At 44.6% G+C, this 24,481-nt stretch overlaps 10 protein-coding genes and 2 non-coding genes across 12 annotated transcripts; 8 read left to right on the forward strand and 4 right to left on the reverse strand.

Annotated features, from left to right (window-relative positions):
- Positions 1-1,359: 1,359 nt before the first annotated feature.
- On the reverse strand, positions 1,360-3,174 carry PUMCH_004720 (uncharacterized protein; the record flags this gene model as incomplete). Its single annotated transcript, XM_063023645.1, has 1 exon — positions 1,360-3,174. One exon carries the CDS (start codon positions 3,172-3,174, stop codon positions 1,360-1,362), a length of 1,815 nt encoding a protein of 604 aa, XP_062879715.1.
- Positions 3,175-3,594: 420 nt separating this feature from the next.
- On the forward strand, positions 3,595-3,667 carry PUMCH_004721. The gene has a single exon. It is a non-coding gene; the product is annotated as a tRNA-Arg (tRNA).
- A 4-nt stretch (positions 3,668-3,671) lies between these two features.
- PUMCH_004722 lies at positions 3,672-3,744 on the forward strand. Its single transcript has one exon. It is a non-coding gene; the product is annotated as a tRNA-Phe (tRNA).
- A 105-nt stretch (positions 3,745-3,849) lies between these two features.
- Positions 3,850-5,397, reverse strand: PUMCH_004723 (uncharacterized protein; the record flags this gene model as incomplete). The annotated part of the gene is made up of 1 exon (XM_063023646.1): positions 3,850-5,397. One exon carries the CDS (start codon positions 5,395-5,397, stop codon positions 3,850-3,852), a length of 1,548 nt encoding a protein of 515 aa, XP_062879716.1.
- A 1,081-nt stretch (positions 5,398-6,478) lies between these two features.
- PUMCH_004724 (uncharacterized protein) lies at positions 6,479-7,135 on the forward strand (the record flags this gene model as incomplete). The annotated part of the gene is made up of 1 exon (XM_063023647.1): positions 6,479-7,135. The coding sequence occupies one exon, from the start codon at positions 6,479-6,481 to the stop codon at positions 7,133-7,135; it is 657 nt and encodes a 218-aa protein (XP_062879717.1).
- Positions 7,136-7,753: 618 nt separating this feature from the next.
- Positions 7,754-10,663, forward strand: PUMCH_004725 (uncharacterized protein; the record flags this gene model as incomplete). The annotated part of the gene is made up of 1 exon (XM_063023648.1): positions 7,754-10,663. One exon carries the CDS (start codon positions 7,754-7,756, stop codon positions 10,661-10,663), a length of 2,910 nt encoding a protein of 969 aa, XP_062879718.1.
- Positions 10,664-10,783: 120 nt separating this feature from the next.
- Positions 10,784-13,057, reverse strand: PUMCH_004726 (uncharacterized protein; the record flags this gene model as incomplete). Its single annotated transcript, XM_063023649.1, has 1 exon — positions 10,784-13,057. One exon carries the CDS (start codon positions 13,055-13,057, stop codon positions 10,784-10,786), a length of 2,274 nt encoding a protein of 757 aa, XP_062879719.1.
- A 180-nt stretch (positions 13,058-13,237) lies between these two features.
- On the forward strand, positions 13,238-13,999 carry PUMCH_004727 (uncharacterized protein; the record flags this gene model as incomplete). Its single annotated transcript, XM_063023650.1, has 1 exon — positions 13,238-13,999. One exon carries the CDS (start codon positions 13,238-13,240, stop codon positions 13,997-13,999), a length of 762 nt encoding a protein of 253 aa, XP_062879720.1.
- Positions 14,000-16,340: 2,341 nt separating this feature from the next.
- On the forward strand, positions 16,341-17,516 carry PUMCH_004728 (uncharacterized protein; the record flags this gene model as incomplete). Its single annotated transcript, XM_063023651.1, has 1 exon — positions 16,341-17,516. The coding sequence occupies one exon, from the start codon at positions 16,341-16,343 to the stop codon at positions 17,514-17,516; it is 1,176 nt and encodes a 391-aa protein (XP_062879721.1).
- A 188-nt stretch (positions 17,517-17,704) lies between these two features.
- Positions 17,705-18,712, reverse strand: PUMCH_004729 (uncharacterized protein; the record flags this gene model as incomplete). The annotated part of the gene is made up of 1 exon (XM_063023652.1): positions 17,705-18,712. The coding sequence occupies one exon, from the start codon at positions 18,710-18,712 to the stop codon at positions 17,705-17,707; it is 1,008 nt and encodes a 335-aa protein (XP_062879722.1).
- A 3,408-nt stretch (positions 18,713-22,120) lies between these two features.
- PUMCH_004730 (uncharacterized protein) lies at positions 22,121-22,639 on the forward strand (the record flags this gene model as incomplete). Its single annotated transcript, XM_063023653.1, has 1 exon — positions 22,121-22,639. One exon carries the CDS (start codon positions 22,121-22,123, stop codon positions 22,637-22,639), a length of 519 nt encoding a protein of 172 aa, XP_062879723.1.
- Positions 22,640-23,265: 626 nt separating this feature from the next.
- PUMCH_004731 (uncharacterized protein) lies at positions 23,266-24,345 on the forward strand (the record flags this gene model as incomplete). The annotated part of the gene is made up of 1 exon (XM_063023654.1): positions 23,266-24,345. One exon carries the CDS (start codon positions 23,266-23,268, stop codon positions 24,343-24,345), a length of 1,080 nt encoding a protein of 359 aa, XP_062879724.1.
- Between the last annotated feature and the right edge of the window lie 136 nt (positions 24,346-24,481).

Here is a 24,481-nt window from a genome sequence, read left to right on the forward strand (position 1 = left end):
CTGACTCGCACTTTCTGCCTCTGTTTCTAAGAATACTAAAATCGTACCAGTATCTTCTCCCAACTACTCACAGAATTCAACTTCAATGACCTTTCGTCTCTTTATCGGATCTCTCGACAATAAAGCAGAGAAAGACGACGAGCACAAACACAGGAGATTTGGCATATTCAAATCCGTGGCTGAGCTCAAGCGCCGCTGTTTCTTTGGCCGCATTCAATTGAGTCGAATCCCACGAAGTCCTCAATTTTTTTTGGCTTCTTTAATGGGCTCGCATGTCATACGGGAATTTCAGACCGGCGCGTCTCTTCAGCGTCTGGCTAAAGCCAGGGCAAAACGTCCTCATACTAAAAAACCCCGCCATGAAGCTATAAAGAGCATAGACGAAGCAACCAAACTTTCCAGTGAAAAGATGCAGGTAGTTTGTGCAAATAATTCAGAAGCAGCATCTGCGGAATCTCACGGCGATTTTCTGGCAAAAGTCGAGGAAGTTAACGAAAATAAGCAACGCAAGGAAGAAATAGTCAGCACAAGACCAAGTCGCAATCTTTGCTTCAACCGCAGCTACCCAATTTGCTCAATGCCGATGTTTTTGCAAGGCCACGATTCGTTCGTTGTCGAAAAACCAAAGAAGAAAGAAACCCTAAAATTACAACCCAGACCACCAAAAATACACCCAAATGGGAGTACACTTGAACCTAAGAAATTACTGAGACATGAAGCCATGCAAATAAATTCATTACTCGATACCCTTCCACACACCGATGAAAGAAAGACGTATCTTGAAATTGACAAGAAAGTATTTCTCCTACGCTACCTTTGCAATCGCTTGAAAGACAAGAACACAGGGATGTCTTCTCTTAGACGAGCTAGGGATAAAGTTGCCCTGCTCTTTGACGCAATCGCAACTATGCTTTTAGAGTCGGCTATGATGAGGGTCCTAGAAGTAAAAAAATGCAAAATACTACTTTGTTCTCTTTTTGAGAGCCCTGAGTTTTCGGAAATTTCACTTGCACAAAGCTTCAATTGCATTCAACTTGCCACGATTCTTGACAGAATGGGTGACTACGTCCACTACCTCAACATGGCCAATTCTTACATCAGAAGGCTCAAACCCCGAATCATGAACATTTCTGATGAAATACACAACACAGAATTGAAATTAGATTTTCATGAAAGAATGTCCTGTTTCAATGAGCAGGCAGACTACTTACTATCGATAGACCTCCGAGCATTCCAAATAGAGAATTGGCACTCAGATGCTGGCCATCGCAAACTTACTTTTTCTTGATTATAGCAATCGAATTTTATTCCCGCTTATTTGTTGTTTTGGAATTGTATATTTGAAGTAAGGCGACCCATTCACAATGATGAAATAGAAATGAACTCACTGAGTTCCGTCAAAGATTTGAAGAGAGCCTGAAACGATTCTACTAACACTAGGAACGCTTCTTCAAGCAAGAGAGCCAAGTCTCTCCTGACTAGATTTAAAAGAGCTTTGGTCTGGTCTATGAATTGTTCAAAAATCTCGATATCCTCCCCTGTCAAATAGGAATGTCCTCGTCCTGACATGAAATCAATAATCTTATTGCGAATTAGAACCATTCTGTCACTAGCATTGTTCATATTCAGCAACGGTATATTGATTGAAGCTTGTATGTCCTTGGAAGAAATGTGAGTTATTGTGCTCTCTACACTTTTGAGCGCAAGCGCAGTGTCATATTGCAAAATGCCGAGATTTGTTTTGAATTCCGTTCTTGATGCATTCGTTTCGGGCACATTCTTAGAAGTCTCCTTAAGTAGTTCAAATCGTGCAAGAATAGCATAGCCAACATTCAAGTCTTGGCTCAATTCTCCACGCAACTTCCATATATCATGAACCAATTGATGAGCGAAAGCCAAAAAATTGGACTTGTAGAAGCTTTCAATTTGGCATAGTATCCATGCCCTCACGTTGCGTATTTCTAGCGGTATCTGTAGCAGGAGCTCATGAATACTTCCTCCAATTTTTGGAGTATCGCTGACTTGCCAAGGGAAAATAGCAGAGTTTTGCAGGCTCTGATTGATTTGAATGAGATTCTTAGGACAGAAACGTGCTGGCTTAATTTTAGAGGGCTTATCGTAAATATAGAACTCCGTGACCGAGCTAATCACAGAATCGTTGTTTCCAAAATAAGCGTCTCCAAAATGTACTTTGGGGGTTGAAGTACTTTTTTTTTGAGGATTGTGGAAACTTAGAGCTTCCACTAGAACGGGCCTAAACTCAGGAAACTCCAGAAGAATGCTTTTCACATTATTGAAATGGAGATCGGAAATTGGCTGAGGACTCCCTAATGCAGTGAATATTGTGTTCACTGGAGGCGCCGTGTTTTTCGCAGAATCATAGTTTTTGGAGGTTTCACCACGTACTTGAGCCAGAGGTACCCGATCCTGACACTTATGAAGAATTGAACGGTGCAACTTTTGCACCCCAGGTAAAGTTTTACAGTTTCTTTCCAGAATATCTTCTCCGGATTCAGTGGCTGTTCTTGCAAATGGATCTCTTGAGTCTACCTTCGATGGTTGAACCGTGGGAGGGTTAGCACACAATCTTTGCCTATCATCCCGATTTGAATTCCAAACGAACATGCTCTTCTGGCCAAGATTTCCAAGTTTGAGATCGTTTACAGTTTCGATCTGATCATTCGAGATTAAGTTAGGATGAATTACTGGAAGTGTTTGCGGTTGATCACATTCATGGAAGATTCTTGCGGCAGCCAGCATATGAATAAGAGAATTTGGTGCATTTGGGAATGTTCTGCTCGTTCGCATCAGATCTCCACTTGTTAATGTACCCAAGGGAGCTACTTTGACGAGAACAATGCCCTGGCTGCGACCACATAGATCAAGGATCGGTCTTGTAGCACAAAAATGTAACAGCGCAGAGTCATGGTCTGGAATCTGCGTTTTCTTGTAAATGCCGCAGTTAGCAGCTTTGGTCGGTTTTCGCTTTCCAAGAAGGACAGAGCACATTTCACAATGAGATAATTTAATTGGTTTAGATCGAAGGTTCTTTTTGTATCTCGGTGTAATTTTCTTATTATGGCCTTTACTTAGTCTTGGTGCATAGTTGGGTGAGAGTTCTTCAATTGGACTTTCAGATCGTTCGGAGGGCTCAGCGGCTATTGCAAGGCTCATTGCAATGTTTCTTTGAGTAGTATAGAAATAGGTATTTTTCCTTAATCTTTTGAAGATTCCCAGAGTATGAATCTAATTTCACTGATTTCAATGCGCATAGCAAAAGTTGGTGTAGTCAACCAAACACAAGCATTACAGATACTCGCCACCTAAAAATGAAAACTGAAGAGTCTATGGTTTAAAATTTTGATAGAGATTGATATCAGAAGAACGAGAGAAAACGCCTGTTCGTTTTCAGATTTTTCTCTCACTTGTTTTCTAATGCATCCAATTATCAAATCGAGACTAAGTGAAGAAGAATAATCGAAGGGGTGAACTAACTCAAAAATTAATGATTTTAAGAAAACAAGACGATATTTCAATGAAGTAATCTCATCTTAAGAGAACTCGTTAAACACTGCATTTTAAGAAGCAAGAACCGCCTGTGTGGCGTAATGGTTAGCGCATTTGACTTCTAATCAAAAGATTCCGGGTTCGAGTCCCGGCATGGGTTCTAAGCGGTTTTAGCTCAGTTGGGAGAGCGTCAGACTGAAGATCTGGAGGTCCTGTGTTCGATCCACAGAAATCGCATTCTTTTTTGTTTTTTTTGTCTAATCATTTTTATTATTTACGAAACTATCCGGTGTCGCGGTACACATTATTTCTCTTTATGGTCATTAATCGTGTATTAAATAATTAGCGTTTCTCATCCCAGTAGTCATCTATATGGAGACCTGGATGAGGAACAAAAGGAGGTGGAGCTGTGTTGCTCACGGAATTTTCGTGGGCGGAACTCGTGCCCTGAACCAATTCAGAGTCGTCCCTGACTTCGGTGGTAGTATTTTGAGTATCGGATTGCATGTCCAGGTCCGAATCACTGCTCCATAGACCCCCATCATGATGAATTTCACATACAGATTGTTCGTCCATATTGACAACCAAATCATCATTGGAGGCTAAAGGCGTCAAGTCACCAAGCTCTACATTAATTTCGGAAGAGTTGTGGTCCGGTTCCCTGGGATTCTCGTTTTGGTTTTTTCTCCTGTTCTTGAATTTGGTAACCTTATCAGTCATCCATGCCATCATCAGGGGATACTTTCTTCCGGCCAGTCCTCTAGTCCATTCATTGCTGAAATTCATGACGTCGTCAATGCTAATTCGCCGGCCCAACATACCCGAGAGTTCTAGTTTCTGCTCCACTTGTTCTATCAGGTAGAGCCACTCCCAGCCCGCTGCGAGGACGTAGATATCAATGACGTTAGGCAAGTACGAAAGCCACGAGTTTACGAGCCACTGCTCATTCCAGTAGGTCAACAATAGAATACAAAGCGCCTGACGACCAATGATTACTAACCAGGTGAAAATCGCCAACGGGAGAAGGCGATGCGTATATGCCACCAGCCGGGGTTTTGCACGGAATGTATGGTATGCAAGGCAGTAGCTGAACCACGCGGTGAAAATGATACCCATAGCGATGGATGCAGCCAACGCATCATCCACAACGGTTCTGTTGTAGCCGAGCGTTGCGGGAGCCACCGCAGCCGAGCAAATCGAGGTCACGAGTCCTACCAAGATAAGGATCAGGGCAAAAACAGTACTGTGCCAGCGCCAGGAAGCTTTTGTCATTTTCCACAGAAGCTGGATGTAGGCTACGCAGATAAGGAAGTGAGCCACGATCAGCGCGTAGATGTAGTGGTTTTGGCCCAACACACACATTATTTTCACGGTGTTGAGCAGGTCCTTGAAGTATTCGGCCTCTGTTGCCCTGGTGATCTGCACCAAGATAACGGTGAGCACAATCAGGTACACCAACGTACAGAGGAGGGTCGGCCACGGCTTCCGCTTGTGCGGCGGCAGGAGCAAGTACAAGAGCATGAGCATCCAGCACAGCACGCACAGCCCCAGAAATGTGAATAGTAGCGCTACGAACAGATCTCCGTTATCGGTGATGTTGTAGGGATTATTACGATACTCGTCCATCCATCGGGTGACTTCCTCGTCCGAAACGTTCTGTGCGCGAATCTGCGCTAGAACATCCGGCACCAGGCAATTCGTGATATAGTATGCGGGCAAGAACCGTTCTGTATTGTTGAACCATTCCTGAGTGAAGTAATCTTGATAGTCCAAGTATCCCTGGGTGAGCGAGTAGACCGAGCAGTTGAGCGACACTCCGTTATTGTGCAGTAGAAAATAGAAGCTATAGTTGCTGTAGGTTTCCGTCAGTGACGGCGGTAGAAGCTCCATCTGTGGGTAAGGTTGTGTTGTGTGATGTGGGTGTCCACCACCGGCCTCGGAGATATACACCCGGAGCGTAATGTACAGGCGAGCAGGTCAGCACTTCCGTGTATGGAGAAGTGTAGTAGTCTAGAGATTCTGTGGTCACAGGTGTAGAGATGTGATATCTGTGGGGATGGATTTAGGGTGACTGAGGGCGAAAGGGTACAGGAGCGTATGATCCATGAGACCAGACAAGTGCACACCATGGTTGCGAAAAGAGAGTCAAGAGAGAGCTTAAATGGGTGGAAGCTTTTTTTTTTTCAATTCGATTTTTTTCAATTTTTCAATTATTTTTGAAGAGGGATACAACTATGATGATTTCATTGTTCGTGTCGAAGAATTGGCTGTGGTATTCCTACCTTTGTATTTAGTGAAGCTCAGGCCCTAGCTAGAATTGTCCGACTGAAGGCCCTAAATTTAGTAGGGAAGAGTACAGGAGGAGGGCACATTGGGCCATCATTCGCAGCCATGGGCAGTATTCCTGGGGCTGAACTGGGGCCTGGGGTGGGAAGGATAACGCGAACGAGACGAAAGTGGCGAGAAAAGTTTCGAATTTCGTGGAAAAAACTGGATTTCATATTTTTTTGAGTACTTTTTCAAAGCTCTGTGTTTTTTTTGTTTTTCAAAATTGACATTTTGGGGGTTTTTGTTTGACTATAGCTTTGCCAGTTTATTCTCATAATCGCATGCAAGGGTGCACATGGCACAGATGACGTCTTGGTAGTCACCAATCTTATCTTCCGTTATCTGATCTCTGATTACCTGTCGCACGTTTCCCGATATGTCTAAATCGAGGAACGGGAAAAAGTATAAATTAATGCGATCGAACATCGATATTTTTTTTGTTTTTTGTTTAAGTCTCACTTGTATCTCCTTAAGAATTTAACTATTTTTTATACTGATCTCACTCAGACAAACAGAACTACTTGAATCAATAGTGTATCTAACTACTCTTCCTTAACAAATAAAAACTGCAATATATTGTTTTGACAACCATTGATTATCGAATTCATCAGTTCCAACAGCCTAATTCTTTAGTATTTGAGCCATGGTTGCAATTCCAAAGCACCTTTCATCAAATTTCGAATCAAATAATGAAGACTTCGTTCATGCTGGTATTTCCGCAGAAAATATCATCTCAACATTAAGCAGAATCACCACCAAAATTGCATCTCTGCTTCACTTGTTTGAAGTCCCTTCAACAGATTCCACTGCAGCCCTGGCTAAAAGGTACTACGACAATGACACAACCTTTACCCTGGCGAGAGGTATTGCAATTGGCGCAGGATTTGCCGCCGGCGTTGTTATAACAGCTTTCTTGATCTGGCTTTTGCATTTCAGGCATAAAAGAGAGGTTCATAAAAATATGGTACGAAAGGTTAGGCAAATCCGAGCCCAGAAAGAACAGCAAATGGAAATGGAACGGCAAAAAGAACCAAACAAGATTCCAGAACCGGAGCCTTGTAAAAAATTAAAGAGCAGCTGCTGTGACTCAATCCACACAGCTGGAGGCAGTGCCTTTGACTCAGAGGCCAATATCATGTGCGCCGAAAGGAAGCCAGAAGTCTTGAATGAAAGTTATAACGTTTTCACCTACATTGGCCAATTGTGCACCGGAAGAGCCCGTGGAAGTGGACAGGAGGAGTTCTATGCGGCAGGATACACTTATGCAGATATTCGGCCCCCACCACCATCAAAGGATTGATGAGGCGGCGATTAACAAACTCACATTTTCGGGAAAGTTTCTAGCCTTAGAAAATGGTCTGTTTGAATATTGATTTCGGCGCTTCACATGGATTATTGAAGCTTGTGATTTAAATTTGAAGTTTCCATTGAAAGCTTGAAATGAGAACTGTATTATTAGCAAATAAAGTTGTCCATCAATTATCTGAAACCGAATTGGTACACCATCTGGGGCTACTACATTGAGCCTGTTAATTAGTATAGTACAAGACCATGCACGGGTGACATAACGAGACAAAGAGATGATGTTAACCTGGATTTCTAGAATGAAATTTCTTCAAAATCAAACTGCTCAAAAGTGCGACAACAACTTTTTTGAATGTAACTTGGTTTCCACAAACAGTCTACAGTACCTTATCAAAAGGCCATCAACTACCATCACTGAAACAGACCAATAACCAACCAACAAATATTCATCAATACCATCTCAACTGCATGCATATGTTGCTCTTTCATTAATTTATTCTTCTAAAAATACCTTCCGAATCGAATTCCGTCCGTTTCCGGTAATTTTTCAGTACACCTCACTAGCGCCTATATAGTCGTTCCACTTATCACCCATCCATTACCAGAACCCGCAATGAACGCGTCTCCTGACGGGCTCGCCGCGTCTATGGGCAACCTCAATGTAAACCCAAGGAAAAAAAGACCCACGCGTGCCTTTCACGACGTCAATGCCATGAATACTGCCCCCGTAGGTGTTCCACAAAACTATCCAGACCAATCTCAGTTCCAGGCCGCCCAACCACAAATGCAAGGATACCAGCAGGTATCTGCAAATGTCGTGCCTGGAATGGCCCATAATCCGATGCAGGGAATGGGCCCAGGGGCTGTAGATTATGCAAACATTCCACCTACCACAGTAAACGTCACTAACCCGGTGCAGATGGCACGGGAACAGCAGCCGGAGATCTCCTTGGCTGCCGCTAGAAAACAGCTGCAGTTGGAGTATTGCACGCCTCATCTCGTTGACGGGGTGTCAACCTATAAGTGGTTCAGATCCATGGAGAATGTACTTCCTCCAATGGCTGGAACACAATTCTTTGCGCTTGACCAGGCTACTGCAGTACCTAAGTTCATCCGCTCGACGTTGTACTATGCCCCGGAGTCGGATAACTTGCGCCGTGCATCCAAGTTACCTGTAGCCGTGACTGTAAGACCGTTTGCGCCCCTTTTAGCTTCCGAGGAGCCTGTTCCCGTAGTAGACATGTCCACTTTGGGTGCCACCGAGTCGCTGGATCCCCTAGATGCGGGACCGCCCAGATGTAACCGTTGTAGAACTTTCATGAACCCCAGCATGGAATTCAGAGACGACATTCGCTTTACATGCAACATCTGTCGCTTCCCTAACAATCGCGTTCCCCAGGAGTACGCCTGCGGCCGAGATGCTCACAATTTCAGACTCGATAGACAGCTCCGCCCGGAATTGCACAAGGGTGTCTACGATATCATTCTTCCTGACTACTACCATGTGGGCGGCAAACCAAGCGGAAACAAGGGCTTTCACCATGTTTTCTTGATCGATATTTGTCACCAGAGCATTCGCAAATTGCTCCCTGTTCTCGTTGCCGATGCCTTGCGGGCTGCTATCTTCGACTACCAGAATGAAGGTGGCGTAAATCCAGAGGAAAAGGGCAAGTTCAAATTCGCCATTATGCTTTTCGACTCGAAAATCCACTACTTCAATCTCTCCTCAAAGCTTCAGAGCGCGCAATTGGTCACGTCGCCAGATCTCACTGACCCATTCGTACCCTTTGTAGATGGCTTGTTTGCGGATCCAGAGGACTGCGCCTCGCAAATCAACGATGCTTTGAACAAGATCGAGGCGCTTCAAGATGAAAAGAGAACCAACGACCCCGAAACATGTCTTTCTGTTGCTTTAAGATCAGCCATGATGTGTCTTGAACAAGTGGGAGGTGGTAAGATCACTGCTGTGCTCTCTACTTTGTCTAAGTTTGGGCCTGGTAGCTCAGAGATTAAATCTAGACGCACTGTTGGTACGTCTCTGGCTGATCAAGAAAAGGAGTATTTGTCTCCCCATAACAAATATTATCAATTACTTGGGAAAGATATGGTTGCTCTGAATGTGGCACTCGATTTGTTCGTCATCGATGATGCGGCCACCGACATTGCCAATATTGGATGGCTTGCCTCAATCACTGGCGGTTATGTTCATAAGTGGGTCAACTTCATTTCCATGCGTGATGGGCGCTCTTTCTCATCAAAGATGTACAATTCGGTGCATAAAACGGTTGGATACCAAGGTTTATTCAAACTCCGGTGCTCTACAGGATTGCAGGTGCTGCAATACTACGGATTTCCTGCTAGTGGGGACTCAGGAATTGTTGGATATTCGAATCCAGGACTGCCTGATCCTACTATTCCCGTTCTCAACGAAGATCAAACCTTCACGGTTTTGTTGGAATATGACGGTGTTCTCAAAACTAACCTCGACTGCCACTACCAGGCTTCTATCTTGTACACTGATGCTCAAGGAGTAAGAAAATTACGTGTCATCAACCTTGTGACTGCTGTCACGGAGCGCCTTGCTGATGTTTTTGCATTCGTTGACCAGGAAGCTTGCGTCACCGCTATTTTGCGCGATACACTCTCGTTCATGGGCAAACAACTGATTGTCGATTTGCGCAAGTCGATTAACGAAAAATTGGTTGATGTTTTGGCTCATTACAAAGCTTTATCTGAGCAACAGCATACCTCAAACTTTGGGCCTCCTGCGCAGCTTGTGTTTCCAGATTCGTTGAAACATTTCATGCTATTTTTGTTGGCTGTCACTAAAACAAGAGCTTTAAGAGACATGGCTCTGGTTTCAGACGACTTGCGTCTTTGTGACGTGTATGAAATGATGTACATGCCATTGGAGCGTCTTTCATACCACCTCTGCCCTGCCTTGGTTGAACTTCATTCCTTGTCGCCTGATGATTGTATGGTTTTAGAAGACGAGGCCAACACTGATTTCTTCATTCAAGTTCCGGAGTACAAAGCATTGACCGCATCAGCTACCGCAGAGGGTGTCTACGTTTTGTGTAACGGTACAACCGTTTATGTGAGAATTCACCCGCAGACCAGCATATACTTGCTAAAGGATTTGTTCGGTGACCACATTAATGATTACAAAGACATAGATGGCAGTCTTGACTGCTTCCCTGATCTTCCAACCCTCATTTCACAGCAAGCTCGCAACTTGGTGAAATTCTTCCATAAAAACATCATCGGCTCAAGTCTGATTGATGATATGTCTATTGTCATTGCAAGGGATCAAATCGATCCCGCGTTCCACTTATACAAGGCTTGCTTAATCGAAGATACGCTTCCTTCAACAACTGTCAACACATCTCCAAGTTATAATGAATTCATGAAGTCCGTGCATAGCGCCGTGAACGTGCAATTGAAGAGTGATCAAAAAACAAAGAAGGATCTCGAGACGACTCGTGTCCCAGAAACTTTGGCACAAAAATGGATGCAGTTCTAAGGTTGAGGCGATACTCGGCTTATTATTAAAATTCAAAAGGGACTCGGCGTCCTCTTCTAACATACACAAAATAAAAACTACCGGTTCATCAAATGCATGGCATACAAATTTATTTACCACTTAGATATCATAAATAGTTTGATAGATTTCACGGAAGAGCTCAGGTTCCTTTGAGACTGTAATTGCTCTCCGAAGCCCCGTTTTGATTTCCGTGCTTCGCTCCAAACAAGCGACAGCCTGCTCAGAAACCGTAAGATTCATCAAAAATATTCCAATTCTGTACAAGAGACCATGATTATGAGTTTGCTCGTTCAAGATCTGACCAATTATGGACGACAAGTCGTTGAATACTTCATTGTTGGCAGTAATTGCAGAACTAACGAGCGCATACTCAGACGTTGCATTTGCCAAGAGGCCAGCGATAATTTCCTGTAGTGAAGCGTCTTCAGCATTAAGAAATTTGATGAGTAAAGCCAAATTTTTCGCACTCGTTGAACTCTCTGGATTGAAAAACTTGGCCAACATGTATGGACTTTCCATTAAGTTGTTGACTAGCTCCCACGCGGCTTTTTGTATGCTGGTTTTGGACCCATCGAAAATAAAATCTTTGAGGTATTGATCAAAAGTTTTCTGCACAACGAGTCTGTGAAGGTCAGGATCTTGGATGGCACACAAATTCGTCAATGCTAAAAGTCCAAACAATAAATCCAAGCTATTGAAAAAAGAGTTTTGTTCAGACTGGAGAGTCCCCAGAGTTTCCTTCTGATCAATTGATTCAAGGAGAAACGGAACTGCAATCTGAGGCTTATACTCTTTGAATAACTTCGTTGGGTTCAGAGCTCTCGTCAATGCTGCTAGAGCCTTGATTGCTGCAGATCTAAACTCGTTTGTTGAATTGTTATCCGTATTGCTCTTGGTTTTGCCAGTATTCTCCTCAAGGGTTGTGTGATTTAGGAGATACTTGAGAAGAGTGTCAGGTACAGAGTCCAGTCCGACATCTGATACAACCACATTAGTCTGTTTGATTGTAAGAAAATAAATGATTTGCACGATAGGACCCATCCATTTATCATTTCCTGAACTGCACGCAATTAAATGTTTGGGAAGCTGTTTGTTGATCATTTCTTTGTTGAACGCGATAATTGACGCCTCTGTCTCTCCTGTTTTATTCGATTCTGCAACAGATTTCAAGTAGTTTTTTGTCTGTTCATCCTGGGTGGCACCCGGGGGCGCTACTCTAGTCAAATTCATGAAGATAGTGAGTAGTCCGTACCTCGCAGACTGGGAGGAGGACTTTTCGAAGAGAGACATGAACTTAGAAGGAAGCGATTTGTCGTTACGAACAGTTGTCCTGAGTGATGCACTAAGAGTCAAGTATGTCAAAGCTTCAATGAGAGGTTCAATAATAGAGTCATCCTGAGTATTCTTTAGCAAGCTCAAGACTTCTGAAAGAATAGCCAGGACGGGAAATTTATCTTCCAATGCAGAAAAGTTCCATATCTTCACCAAGCACAACAATGATAGACTGAGCACGGTCTTCGAAGACTTGACCTTAGTACCGCCTATGAGAAATTGAGAATAGTTCGTAGAGTTGAACTTCCGGGCATCCGGAGAAATGCAGGAGGCAGAAATCACCCTTAGGAGCTTAGCGGCAATCTCAGAGTCTTCTGAATATTGATCAGGATCAAGGATCAAACCGCGGAAAAGGAACAAGTCTCTACAAGAGTCCGAGCAGTAGAGAGATACCAACAGCGCAGGCGCCAACGGGAGAAACAACTCAAAAGCAGAGAACACAAAAGAAAAGTCTTCTTTCGAAATGTTTGAGGGCTCATCTTGAAATATTTCCTCGATTCGCGAGGCGAGGACCTGCTCACATGATGGATCTTTCCGGAGAAGTTGACACACGGATAAGGTCACACACATGGACACAGTATTGGTGCGGGAGCAGATATATGGAAGAATAGAACGGAAAGATTTCTTCGCATCGACGCAATGGCTCGCAATAATAGTGGTATAGAGAAGCAAGTAAAGTGAAGACGAAAGGTTCTCCAAGCATATGTCCAGGATAGCTTCATAGTCCAGTGGCGCAACGAGTCTACAAATGGCCCTGGCAACTGCAAGTGTTTTCTGTTGGAATTCTTCGTCCAAGATGTCACCCTTTTTTCCGCTCGAATCTTCGGTTTTGGCATTCTTTAGCGAGGCCAGAACTGACTGTAAAAATGGGCGTGGCGCCCTATTAAACACGGCCGCAACCAGTGGATTTTTTTTATCCAGTAAAATTAGTTTCTCCAAACTCTCCCATTGATCACGACTCAACGTTTCTCCACTCTGTGCCAACTTGAGTACTGACCCATCATCCTCAATTGACAAATGATCCAAGTTCAAATCCAGCATCTCCAACACAAACAAAGCCAAAGCGGGGATTCAAAGATACTGCTATTGAATTGTACAGGAACACACAAACCCACGAATATATAAAGAGCCTCCGATATCCACTTTTTCGAAAGAAGCACAACCCCAGATTTCGCTCCCCTCTATGTGCATCACTTACCTCAGCTACCACTTTTCTTCCTAATGGATACCAGTGCTGTGCTCGACAAGTACACTCAGGATCTCCTGAACCTCCCGCTCGAGGTCAAACACCTATTCGAAGAGCTAAAAAACAAGGACGCGCAGCTCGCCGATGCTCGGAAGCGATACCAAACGAAGGACTCGCAGATACACAAGTTCATCCGTGCAAATGGCACGCTCACGCGGCACCCCAAAGAGACGCTGCTCTATTCGAAAATGGAGGATGACATGCGGCTTGTGCAGAAGATCCAGCGCGAGAAGATCCTCCTAGCTAACACGGCGTTGTTTCTTGTGCTGAAGCACTTGTGCAACTTGGAAACAGACATCCAGAAGTTGGAGCGGGACGAGCTTCTAGCGCCGGCGACGTCAGATATGTTTAATGATGATGATCTACGTAGTGAAACGGCGCGCTCGCTGCCAGACCCGTCACGCAAGAAGCGGACGTATCTGAGCATGAAACATCGCCAGAAACGACTTAAAAGTGAGGATTATGATGACTTCTACGAACTGGGCCCACTGACGCGGACTCACTCTGCAGCGCCAGCTCGGATTCCCGCGGCGGCAGATGATGCGGACAACAACCTATATTGTTTCTGTCAACGAGTATCTTTTGGCGAGATGATTGGATGTGACAATGATGATTGTCGCTTTGAGTGGTTTCACTGGTCATGTGTCGGGATCACGAGTCCTCCGAAGGATGATGAGGTTTGGTATTGTCCCGATTGTGCGCCGAAGATGGAGAAGAGAAAGAAGCGGAAGAAGTAAATGCGTGTACTACTGTTACGTGATAATTGAGCCGGTCAACTCAACTCAACTCAACTTAACAAACCTGAGAATTAAGGTTTCAGCCGTGGCTTTAGGCTTGTGAAAGATCGAAGCCAGAACGTGAAGACAAACATGAAAGTCTGAAAGAAAAGTTGCTTGTGAGCAAAATATCTCTTCATTAGTAGTTAATCTTGCAGCACTTGGGCACTATAGCGTTCCATTCTGTTAAGAATCTCTTGTTCTTGTGAGAGTATCCTTCCCAATGGTGATACTCCCTTTCATGCTCCGCTGAGACATACTCTTCAAATGAGAAAACTGTGGAATATGCGTGAAAACTACATTTAAACCAATTATAAAGCAACTGGCTTGCCGGTGTATGTATCTTATCACGCGCGTCAGATTCCCTATGGTATTCATGACACCTCGGAAATTATGAATCAGCAAAGCAGAACTCCAAGAAAATGAATTTGCGCTCTATGCAAAAAGAATACCGTTGTGCACTATTACGTATATGCACAGCTCCAATTCCAAAAATGAACGGCGAGACTCTCACTTTCAACATCCAACGACCCGTACCCAAAGGCAAAGGCAAACACAAACAAATTGAAACGGATCTCCCGCATATCCAGGATTATTGAAGGCTTCTTAAGCCTCACTTCACCAATTCACACCCGCAGTCTAGCCTCCCTCGGTTTCCATAAATACTCGCACCCCCGTCCAGCCTGCGGCTCTGCACACATGCACATCGCGATTAACCATACCAACAACATCACGATATTTAATATCGCACCTACCACTATCCACTTCTTTATCTGGTCACCATACAAAAATCGCCATCTTGAATAACCAGAAATGTTGATTAAAAACTCGATCTATGTTTTGGCCCTTGGCGTTGCTGCAGTAATGGCAGATGATCCAACAACCGTAGCACCAACAACCACACAACTTGCCGGTGCCGCTGGAGCTCCAGGTGCCGCTGGAGCCACAGGAACAACTGCTGCTGCCGGTGCCGCTGGTGCCCCAGGCGCTGCTGGCGCAGCCACTACTACGGCTGTTGCCGCAACTACCGCCGCTACAGGAACCACCCCTGGTGCCGCAGGAGCTGCAGGAGCCACTGGTACTACCGGTGCAGCTGGAGGAGCTGGCGGAGCGGCTGGAACTGGAACTGGAACCACCGGAATCACGGGCGCAGCCGGAGGAGCTGGCGGAGCCGCTGGAACTGGAACTGGAACCACCGCTACAGCCCCTATCACTGTCACTGGAGCTGATGGTGTAAGCACCCTCACTCCTTCTTTCACCACTGGAGGAACCTTGACCACTGCTCTTCCTCAGAATGGAGGCGGAGGCGGAGCTCCAGGTGCTGGTGCTGCTCCAAATGGTGGAAACAACGGAGCCCCAGGCGCAGGCGCAGGTGGTGCTACTACCGTCAACACTGCCACCATGGACTCAATTCATTTGTCGATCTGGTCGCAAACTCGTACCTTGAACCCTGCCCAGCTTGCTTCTTGGTCGGCTACCAACACCGTCAGTCTTGGTGATGCCGCTGCCACCGGCAACCCATTGGTTGTGACCACTAGACCAATCAACAACAGCACTAACGCTGGAGGTGCTCCAACTACTTCCAACGGGCCCACCTCCTTTGTCACCTCGTACATTCGTCCTTCGCTGAGCTCCATTGCCGAACCATCGTCTTCCAACCTGGGCTCAACATCTGCCAAGGCCGGTGCTGCTGTTCCTGGTATGGGCGGTGCTCTTTTGGCTGGTATGGTTGCTATCAACCTTATCTAAACAATCGTTACATCGGGGACTACACCTGAAAATTATTGACAATGATGATAGAACTTCAATATATAGACTGAATTTTTACGAATGAACTTTGAGTATTTGTAGAGAGATGTGTGAATCCGAAGCGCGTAGGATTGGAAACTTTTTGTTTTCATTTTCTTTTTCACGGCATTTAGTCCTGCTCTTTTCTCTACTTCTTTACATGAATAACAAGACTTGAAGGACTCAAACCACCAATAACATTGACACAATTCAGTGAACCCACAAATATCCAACAATGATGTCTGAATAATTGAACACAAATCATTTCTTACCTGAATCCTCCATATCTTAATTTGTGCAAGTACAGACATTACACTCATTGACGCTCACAAAGTGTAAAGAATCAAAGCCAGCTAATACAAGTAAAACGAGATTCCAACAAATCAAATCAAGTTACAAAAAGACCTGCCCTAATTCATTATTTCATCTTTGGTTTTAAACCATATCCTGTCCTGCACCCACTCTCTACTCTTATACCTAATCTACCAAATCTAATCTCCTCCAATATTCCGCCATGAAACCATTCTCATGCGTAAGACTGCTCTATTCGGCAGCTAGACTATTCAGAAACACCACGTCTGGAAATGGACTCTTTGCATACACCACCGGAGCCACAGATCTCCAAAATAAAATCGACAAGTTTTTGGCCCAACCGCCATCAGATCCCGCCCAAATGAGGGAATCTGTGGTATCTGCATTACAGGCAAGCAGGGAGGAGCTCCGAAGAATCCATGGATATGACAAATTTGGGCTGGATCCATCGAGGGCAGTCGTTTCTGGCAGTATTGAAAAATTATTGAAAGACGGCCAAATCGTCTTTGACAAAGAACTTTTGCGCGAAATCTTCCTCATGAAATTCCCCAGCGGGAACGTTATCGATATCATTCTGTTGTTCTACTCACGTAATCCATCTGCTTACATTGATTTTTCCACTGCTTTAATCCCTCTTAGAGATAGCCTCTACAACGCAGAATTGAAAGATGCGCTTAAAATAACTGATATGACTACAGGCCATCCAAACTATGTGGCTCAAAAAAACACGTATATGCGCCATAGTTTGTATCGTCTTGCAGGAACTGCCATAGGAATCACAGCATTCACCAAATTTGGGACCCAGTTTGCAGTCGACCAGGGCCTTCTTCTGGAGGTGTGGACGCAGCTCTCGTCTCTCAACTCTATCATTTTGACTTATGTGATCAATTCGAGCTTTTTCGTCGCTGTGGTGAAATTTGGCCGTCTGTTGAGTGCCGCTGGAGGTGACTATCTCACTTGGCAAAAAGGAACTTTTTACACTCATTGGTATCGCTACTGTGACATGATGGCCATGTGTGCCAAGATTGTCGAGACAGATGTCAAACTCAATGGTGGTGTGGATAACAGTAAGTGGCTCATGGAGGAGTTGTGTCGCTCAGACGCCATGTTGGGCACAGGCTACACTCTTGCTCCAGGCCACAACAGAGAGGGCCAGCGGGTGCGTTTGCTTGAAGCTCGTGAAAATTTGGAGGACTTGAAAATGCAGGCATACTGGATGACGGGCGGTGATGGATTCGAGTGGGTGGAACCAGATCAAGACCCGGCAGAGATCATCTGGAGAGACCACTTACAGCATCTCCATAGCCCGGCGGTAGGCCTGCTGGACGGGAAGAGTTTGAAGTGGGCTGAGGATTTGATTGAGGAAAAGAAGGACTAACCCTGATCTTGTACATAGGTAACAGTAGTCAGGTTTGTAAACATGCACTATTTATTGGGATTGAGCCCCTTTTGTTTCTGTTTTGAACTCCTTCGTGATCTATTTACTGTGCCAGCACGCAGCTGTTTCTGGCAATGCAAGTGTATGGCGGGCTGTAGACAACATGTCTCAAGTGGTACAGTTGTGGGCTAAGACCGTGGAATGAGACGAACATCGAAATCTGTCTCCTGGCCCAACTCATCCCACGGCTCGAAGTTCGCCCAAGCCATTTCAAAGTCGTCCTCAGTTTCCAACTCTTGGTTTCCAAGAGTGATGTTAGGTTTTATGTACTCTTCGTTCAAGTAGACTGGCCCCTTTCCCTCGAGAATGCGGTCGATTCTCTCTGCCTTATTGAGCTCTGTGACATTGACAAGTTCTTCTCTCAATGCCTTCTCCAATTTGCTGGCGTTAATCCGGCGCAAGTTCTGGTATATGTCATCGTAAGTGCTGGACTCACCAGCCTTCAAAGTGGCATGAGGCCCGATGCTGATTCCTGTGAGCATTCCAGAGTCTTTGGAAGAAGCCAAAGTGGGATGTTCATCGCTATCCAAAGCGTTCGCGGTGTTTTCAAGCCATGCAGATGTTTTCGTTTTCCACTCGCTCATCAGCATGGGGCTATAGAACCAGATCCCGCCAAACCACCACGAAGGCTTCTGGCCCTTTTTGATGGCCCACTTCCGCCAGTGCCGTGCCTCCTCGGCCCATGGATCGTATGGAAGCAGAAGTCGAGAATATTCAAGTCCAGAAAGTAGCACCGCGGTGGAACCAGCCATAAACCGCACCGCAGACGTCAATCGCGACCGCAATTGCAGCTCGAACACACGCGGAACTCGCCGGGTCATCCACAGTAACCCCAAAAACAACTGTGCAGTGGCCACCATGTACAAAGCCGGTCTATTATCTGCCGCTGGAACTATTGGGGTTAAGAACCTTAAACCTACGCTGGGATTATGGGGTAGAAGCCCGTTGAACAAATCTTTCATCTCAATGGATGGTTTTGAGCCCGCGCCATTGGGGCCTTTTCCTTTGGCTCCTTCAGAATCTGATCCTGAGGAGGTTCCGTTCATTTTGGCTAAAGTGAGCTTTTGGTCTAGATCAGCGAGGAATGACGAATTGAGCGGTGACAGATTGTTTGTGAGGTACGGGTGTCGGTCCATTTACAATCGGACAAGGTTCAAACGGGGAATTGAGTGGGGGAATGAAAAGATTAGAGAAGATGGTAATTGCTCATATTGAGGAGAGGTGAAACATGAGACATGGTAGGTGCAGGAATTTGCACCCATTTGAAAAAGGATGATGGCGTTTGGGTCAACGAATGGGGCAATTTTTTTGATTTATGGCCAAGAGAAGGGTTTTGAAATGGGCAAGAGTTTTTGCTTTGCTCTTTTCTGTAAGGAAATAGGAATTCGTGCTTGTTTGATATGGGCTCAATGAACAACACAAAGGTGCTGCCGAAGGTCAGGAATAACAAGATGGAAGCAACAGAAAAAGTGATAGAAAACAGAACTGGACCTGGAGCTCTTTGTTTTGTCCTCAGTGTTTCATAACCAGCAACAGGAATATAGCAAATATGTAAGTATCGAACTGCAGTAGTAGAAATGTTAGTGGATCTATAAATACAACTCGAAGAAAAAAAAGATCAGATAATTCCCTGATATTTGACTTAATGATTGATACAAGTTTCCCAGATTTTGTCATCAGTATACAAACGTACATTCCTACAAGGTTCGTTTCAGTATTATAGGTGAAAGTACTGTCGAATCACTCAGAAGTACTATAATACTACAGGAGCTTCAACCTACAAGCATCAGACAAAGTATAGGTGGAAGCCACAATAGCTACTTGTTCGATTTCTGAATTTTTATTATCTATTGGTGATCAGTTCCTAAGAAGAGTACAACTCCTCCTTCAAGTCAATGCCAAACTTCTCTCTGACATCCTTCAACTCATCAAGGTAAGCTTGGTATTGCTGAGGAGTCTCGACCTTGTGCTTCAAAGCCTCGAAGGTTCTGACGGCAGTAGGGTAGTCGTTGACTCTTCTACAGGCCTCCAAAGCCTTCTCGATGACAGAAGGGGCTGGGACCAAATCGTAGGAGAAACAGTTGTTCAAGACTCTCTGGACCTCGAACAAGTCGTAGGCCTGTTCGAACTCGGTTTCGTATCTGTAGTTAGTAATGACTGGATACACATGTAGTCTGGGAGAAATGACATAAACATAAAGAGACACAAGGGGAGACAGAGAAAGAGCTGAAGACAGAAGAATGAAGAAATGTAGAAGCTGCAATAGGAAGAAACCCGTTTTGAATTCTCACACTTCTACCAGTGGCACATCCTTTAATGATCCTACTACATAGTTGCCATTGAATCCAATACAGACATCCACGAAATCACTCTGAAGCCCAAAAACAGCTCTCTCTCATATAGCCCTCCAGTCTCCTAATCATCTCTCTCTAGTTCCTAATACATACCTAGCAGTAAACTCCTCGAAAGTTTCCTCGTGGTGTGCCGAGTACATTCTAATCTGAGGCATGGAAATTCTCACAACAGAAGGGGAGACCATTCTTGGCGTGGCCAAGGCTCTGGCCCTCAAAGCAGTACGAATAGATGAAGAGAACATGGGTGCGTGTTGGTGTAGTAGAGATTGTTGTAGGTGGGTTTATGGATCTTGATCATACGATGTCGTGCGCGGCACGGAATGGGCTCACTGTTAGTGGGTGATGGATTGAGGGAGGGGTCAATTGGGGCAGGAGATGGAACAATTGGTGGGGAAAAAATTGGAGAAATATTTTTTGGGCCGCTAAAGATTGGAACTGATGGGTTTTTTTCCCGGTTTTAATTCTTGGTGGTCGTTTGGTGGCTGTCTCTTTTGGTACTCTCCAATTGGACGCGCGCAATTGGGTAACAGCTGTTCCTGCAGAAAAGCCCGTTTTTTTGCACCCACTAGACCCGTAGATATTAGATGGACTTGGTTTTGGCAGTGGTGAGATTTTTGGTGGATGATGGGGGGTAAGAGAATTTAATGGAGAATTCTAGAAGATTTTGCGGTTGCGGATTGTATGGTTTGTTCTTGTTGTCGGGGTTCTGTGTTTCTGGTTGAGAAAAGGGTTAGCAATTTTGTTAGTATCTTTAGATTTAAGGGAAGCTATTAGTAGGAGTTTTTCCATCGAATAGTGTCAATGCTGAACTATGTGGGACTGTTCTCTCTAATTTGCAGTGTTGTAATGCCACAGGAGAAACGTTCTTGTTCGTATTTGCTATGATCGTCTTTCAATTGTTTCAATCTACTCCTAGGTTTTGGAAGAAGTCATAGCTTTATTATTAGAGCGCAGACTTACTGCAAGGGAGGTACGAAGAGCCTTTGAAAATGACAGAACTTTGCATCACAAAATATCGCAATACTTACCTTCAAACATTTAACTTTGCTCTTTCCGAGTATGCTTCAGATTTCTTGAAGTCAGAGTCCTTGAAGTTCATCAAGTTTGTCATATGACAATGTCATTTTACGTTCGAAATTGTGGCTTGAACCATTATCATAGTTTCGGTCCTTTGACGATGAATATCAGTTTTAAGTTTCTTATGATTTCAATTCCGATATTTCTTAACAAATAGCCTTTCATATACATTTTCTAATCTGTGAAGTGCTCACAACAATAGTGAGTGTTCTCGATTCGAAGCAAGACTACAAGACTCCGAACAAATACCAAACGACTATAACCGTGAACAATAAAAGAAAAATAATGAGGAATCCGCTACCAATCGTATTGCTTATGTGCCAAAGTTCTGGCTCGAGTTAAATCAAGAATAAAGTACCACCTCCAAACGAAGATGCCTTTGCGATAAATCGAGAGACTAAACGGTTTACGATTTGCAAACGCCAAATTGTTCAAAAATCCAAAAAGTTGCTTCCACTGTTCCGAGATTCTACTACGGAATATGTTATATGTTGATTCTCTAGAATTTAAAAAGACTTCCTATTGAAGACTCGGTGAAAAAAACATCTTAAAAAGATACACTACTTCATATGCTGCTTCCAGTCTTTTAAATCTTATAATCATTGGCGGATGCCTGAACTTCAAAATCTCATACCCTGGGCTTAGTAATACTCCATTGGTCTAGATACCAACTTCAACCACCCAAAATACTACACTCGGCGTTATAGAATATGATAATTTTGATCTCATAGACCTGATTAGTCACAATTTAAAACTTTACGAATTCCTAGAACCAACATCAGCCCTTCATAATTAATCTATTATCAGTATTTCCTGAAAAAGAATGGTTCAAGCTGATGAGTTTCAATTCCACAATTAATTTCAAAAGTTTTAAAAACCAGAACATCGAAGTTTTCACCTCTAAAATTTTAACCCTAAATTTTCATTTTCTCACTTCCCCATTATGTCATAATGGTCTTATCTACATCTCCGTGCGACTATTACATAACCCCACTCCACATATAAATACCACCGAGTAGTCTCGCCTATACATCCATTATTTCCACCACAAAACCGATTTCAACGCTGCAATTGCAAAAAACAGAGCCGGCACCGCTATAGCTTCAACCCGTCATGAATTTCACATACTGGAAACCAGGAGAAGTCGGCAGTTCCTACAAACTAATGGCATATCTGAACACACAACCACCCCCGCTACATCAGACGCCGTCTACTCATACAAGCATGACCCCGACGCCGACACCGTACATTCCAATACAGGCGTCGGTTGGTTCGAAACAGGAGCCTCGTATTACCGAGATTCCAGGCTCTTCACAGACCACACCTCCATCACCTCCGGAGGCTACAGAAACACCATCGGAGCTTACTCCCGATCCCCCATCTCGTGGACGAAAGGTTGTTTCTGGCACGCGACGTGCTGCGCAGAATCGAAATGCTCAGAAAGCGTTTCGCCAACGTAGAGAGAAGTATGTCAAGGATTTGGAGGCTACGAGTGCGCAGATGGAAGAAATGAAAAAGAAAATGCAGAAGTTGGAGCAGGAAAATGCCCAGTTGCGCGAGTATACCGTTGCGCTTCAGACCAGACTTATCCAATTGAATCCTGATGAGGTGTTTGATCAGGATGTGCGGTAGATGTAGAACAATTAGATTAGAGCGGCGGGAAGAGAAGATTTCTGGACTGATGTTAGTCTAGAAATTTCAAACAAGTGGATTTTATGTTCCTGTTCATTTTCAACGGAAGCCAGATGGGACAAGACAACCAGGCTTCTGGCCCGTACTCATTGAGTTAAAATTCAGACTTTAAAACCCCTGCCACAGCTTCTTTCGACTTCTGCCCGGGTTTTTTGTTAGATCTTACCTCGTCAATCAACGGCTAATGTCTGCAGTTAGACAATCCAATCTGCAGACGAACTCGCCATCAAAGAGGCCATCAGATTCTAAATTGAACAACAATAATACCAGGAACATCTTCAATGTAATTTTCAAGGACTTTAATTTGCCCAACGGTCATCCATTTACGGATCCCAGATAAGAACATGGACACGAAATAAATCGACAACCAATAAAGAACACAAAAGATTTAAAAAAAAGAAAGAATCCCACATTGCACCATCAGTTCTCGCTAAATTAAATAAAACCGCCCTCACATCTCTTCGTCTCCTCTACTCCACAAAAACTCGATTCTTCGCACACTACTACCTACACATCCTACATACTCTCTAGTAGTGAAAAATTTATACCAACAGTCCCCTACCAAAATGAGCCGACCCGTGGCCCGTTTCCTCTCCTCCACCTCCAAAGCCCGCGGCGTCTGGAGCGAATACGCGGCCCGTCCCTCGTCGCTTCAACTCGTGGACAAAACCGCCCGCAATGAGCTCTTTGAAGGCTTCTCTGCCTCTGGACCATCCTCCATGAAATCCAACAACAAACACAACTACACATCGCCCGAGCTTCTCGACGACACCTTCAAGTCTGCGTACGAGATTTTGGAGCAGGATGCAGCTCGTCAGTACAAGTTCATCGAGCAGAACAAGGACAAGTTGAGCGCCAAACAGCTCGAAAAAGCCATGGTCAAGACGGAACAATATAATCCCGAGGTCATGTACAACACGCGCGAGTTCGCTGACTGTTTGGACCGTTCTGTGCCCGTGTACAGAAAGTTCTTGAAGGAGAAGTGGGAGTCCTATGGTCAGATGATCACCATGCAGAGATTGGAACAGTTGCACGTTATTCCCGACACATTGCCCACTTTGGCGCCCGAGACCGAGGTCAACGTGAAGTTCGGCCACAATGACGAGGCCGAGTTTGCAGACTGGGTGGTTCCAGGAACGAGGTTGCCAGCCTTTGCCGTGTCCAAGCCTCCTACCATCGAGATCCAGGAGTTCGAGCCTGTTGAAAATGGCACGGGCCTTTATACTGTCTTGGTTGTCAACCCAGACGTTCCTGATTTGTCCTGCAATGGGTACTCTACTGCCTTGCACTATGCCTTGGTCAATGTTCCGCTCGACTTCGTCAACAATACCATCACACCGCTTTCGCTCGTGGAGCATCCCGAGCGTGTGCTTAAGCCATATATGCCATTGCTTCCTGAGAAGAACGTTCCTACGCAGAGAGCATGTCTCTGGGTATTCAGACAGGGCCACGAATTGAAGGACGTGGGCGTCAGCGAGTCCCAGTTCGACATCCGTGCCTTTGCCGAAGAAAACCAATTGCATGCCGTAGGCGCCCATGTGTGGAGACAGGATTACGACAGATCCACCAACAGTGTTCGTGCCGAGTATGGGTTGGAAAAGGGAAGAGTGTTCGACCAGATCCGCAACGCCGAGCCTTTATTGTAAATAGTAGCATTGCAGAGATGCAAATAGATCAAGAGTTTTGACTTGAGCACTTAGAATATTCATTTGGATGGCCCTTTCTTCCATTCGATGGAATTGTATCAAGGCCAAAACGAACAATTAAACGTCACCATTTCAC

This window comes from Australozyma saopauloensis, chromosome 6 (genome assembly GCF_035610405.1).
Source record: "Australozyma saopauloensis chromosome 6, complete sequence".
Classification (NCBI taxonomy): Eukaryota; Fungi; Ascomycota; class Pichiomycetes; order Serinales; family Metschnikowiaceae; genus Australozyma; species Australozyma saopauloensis.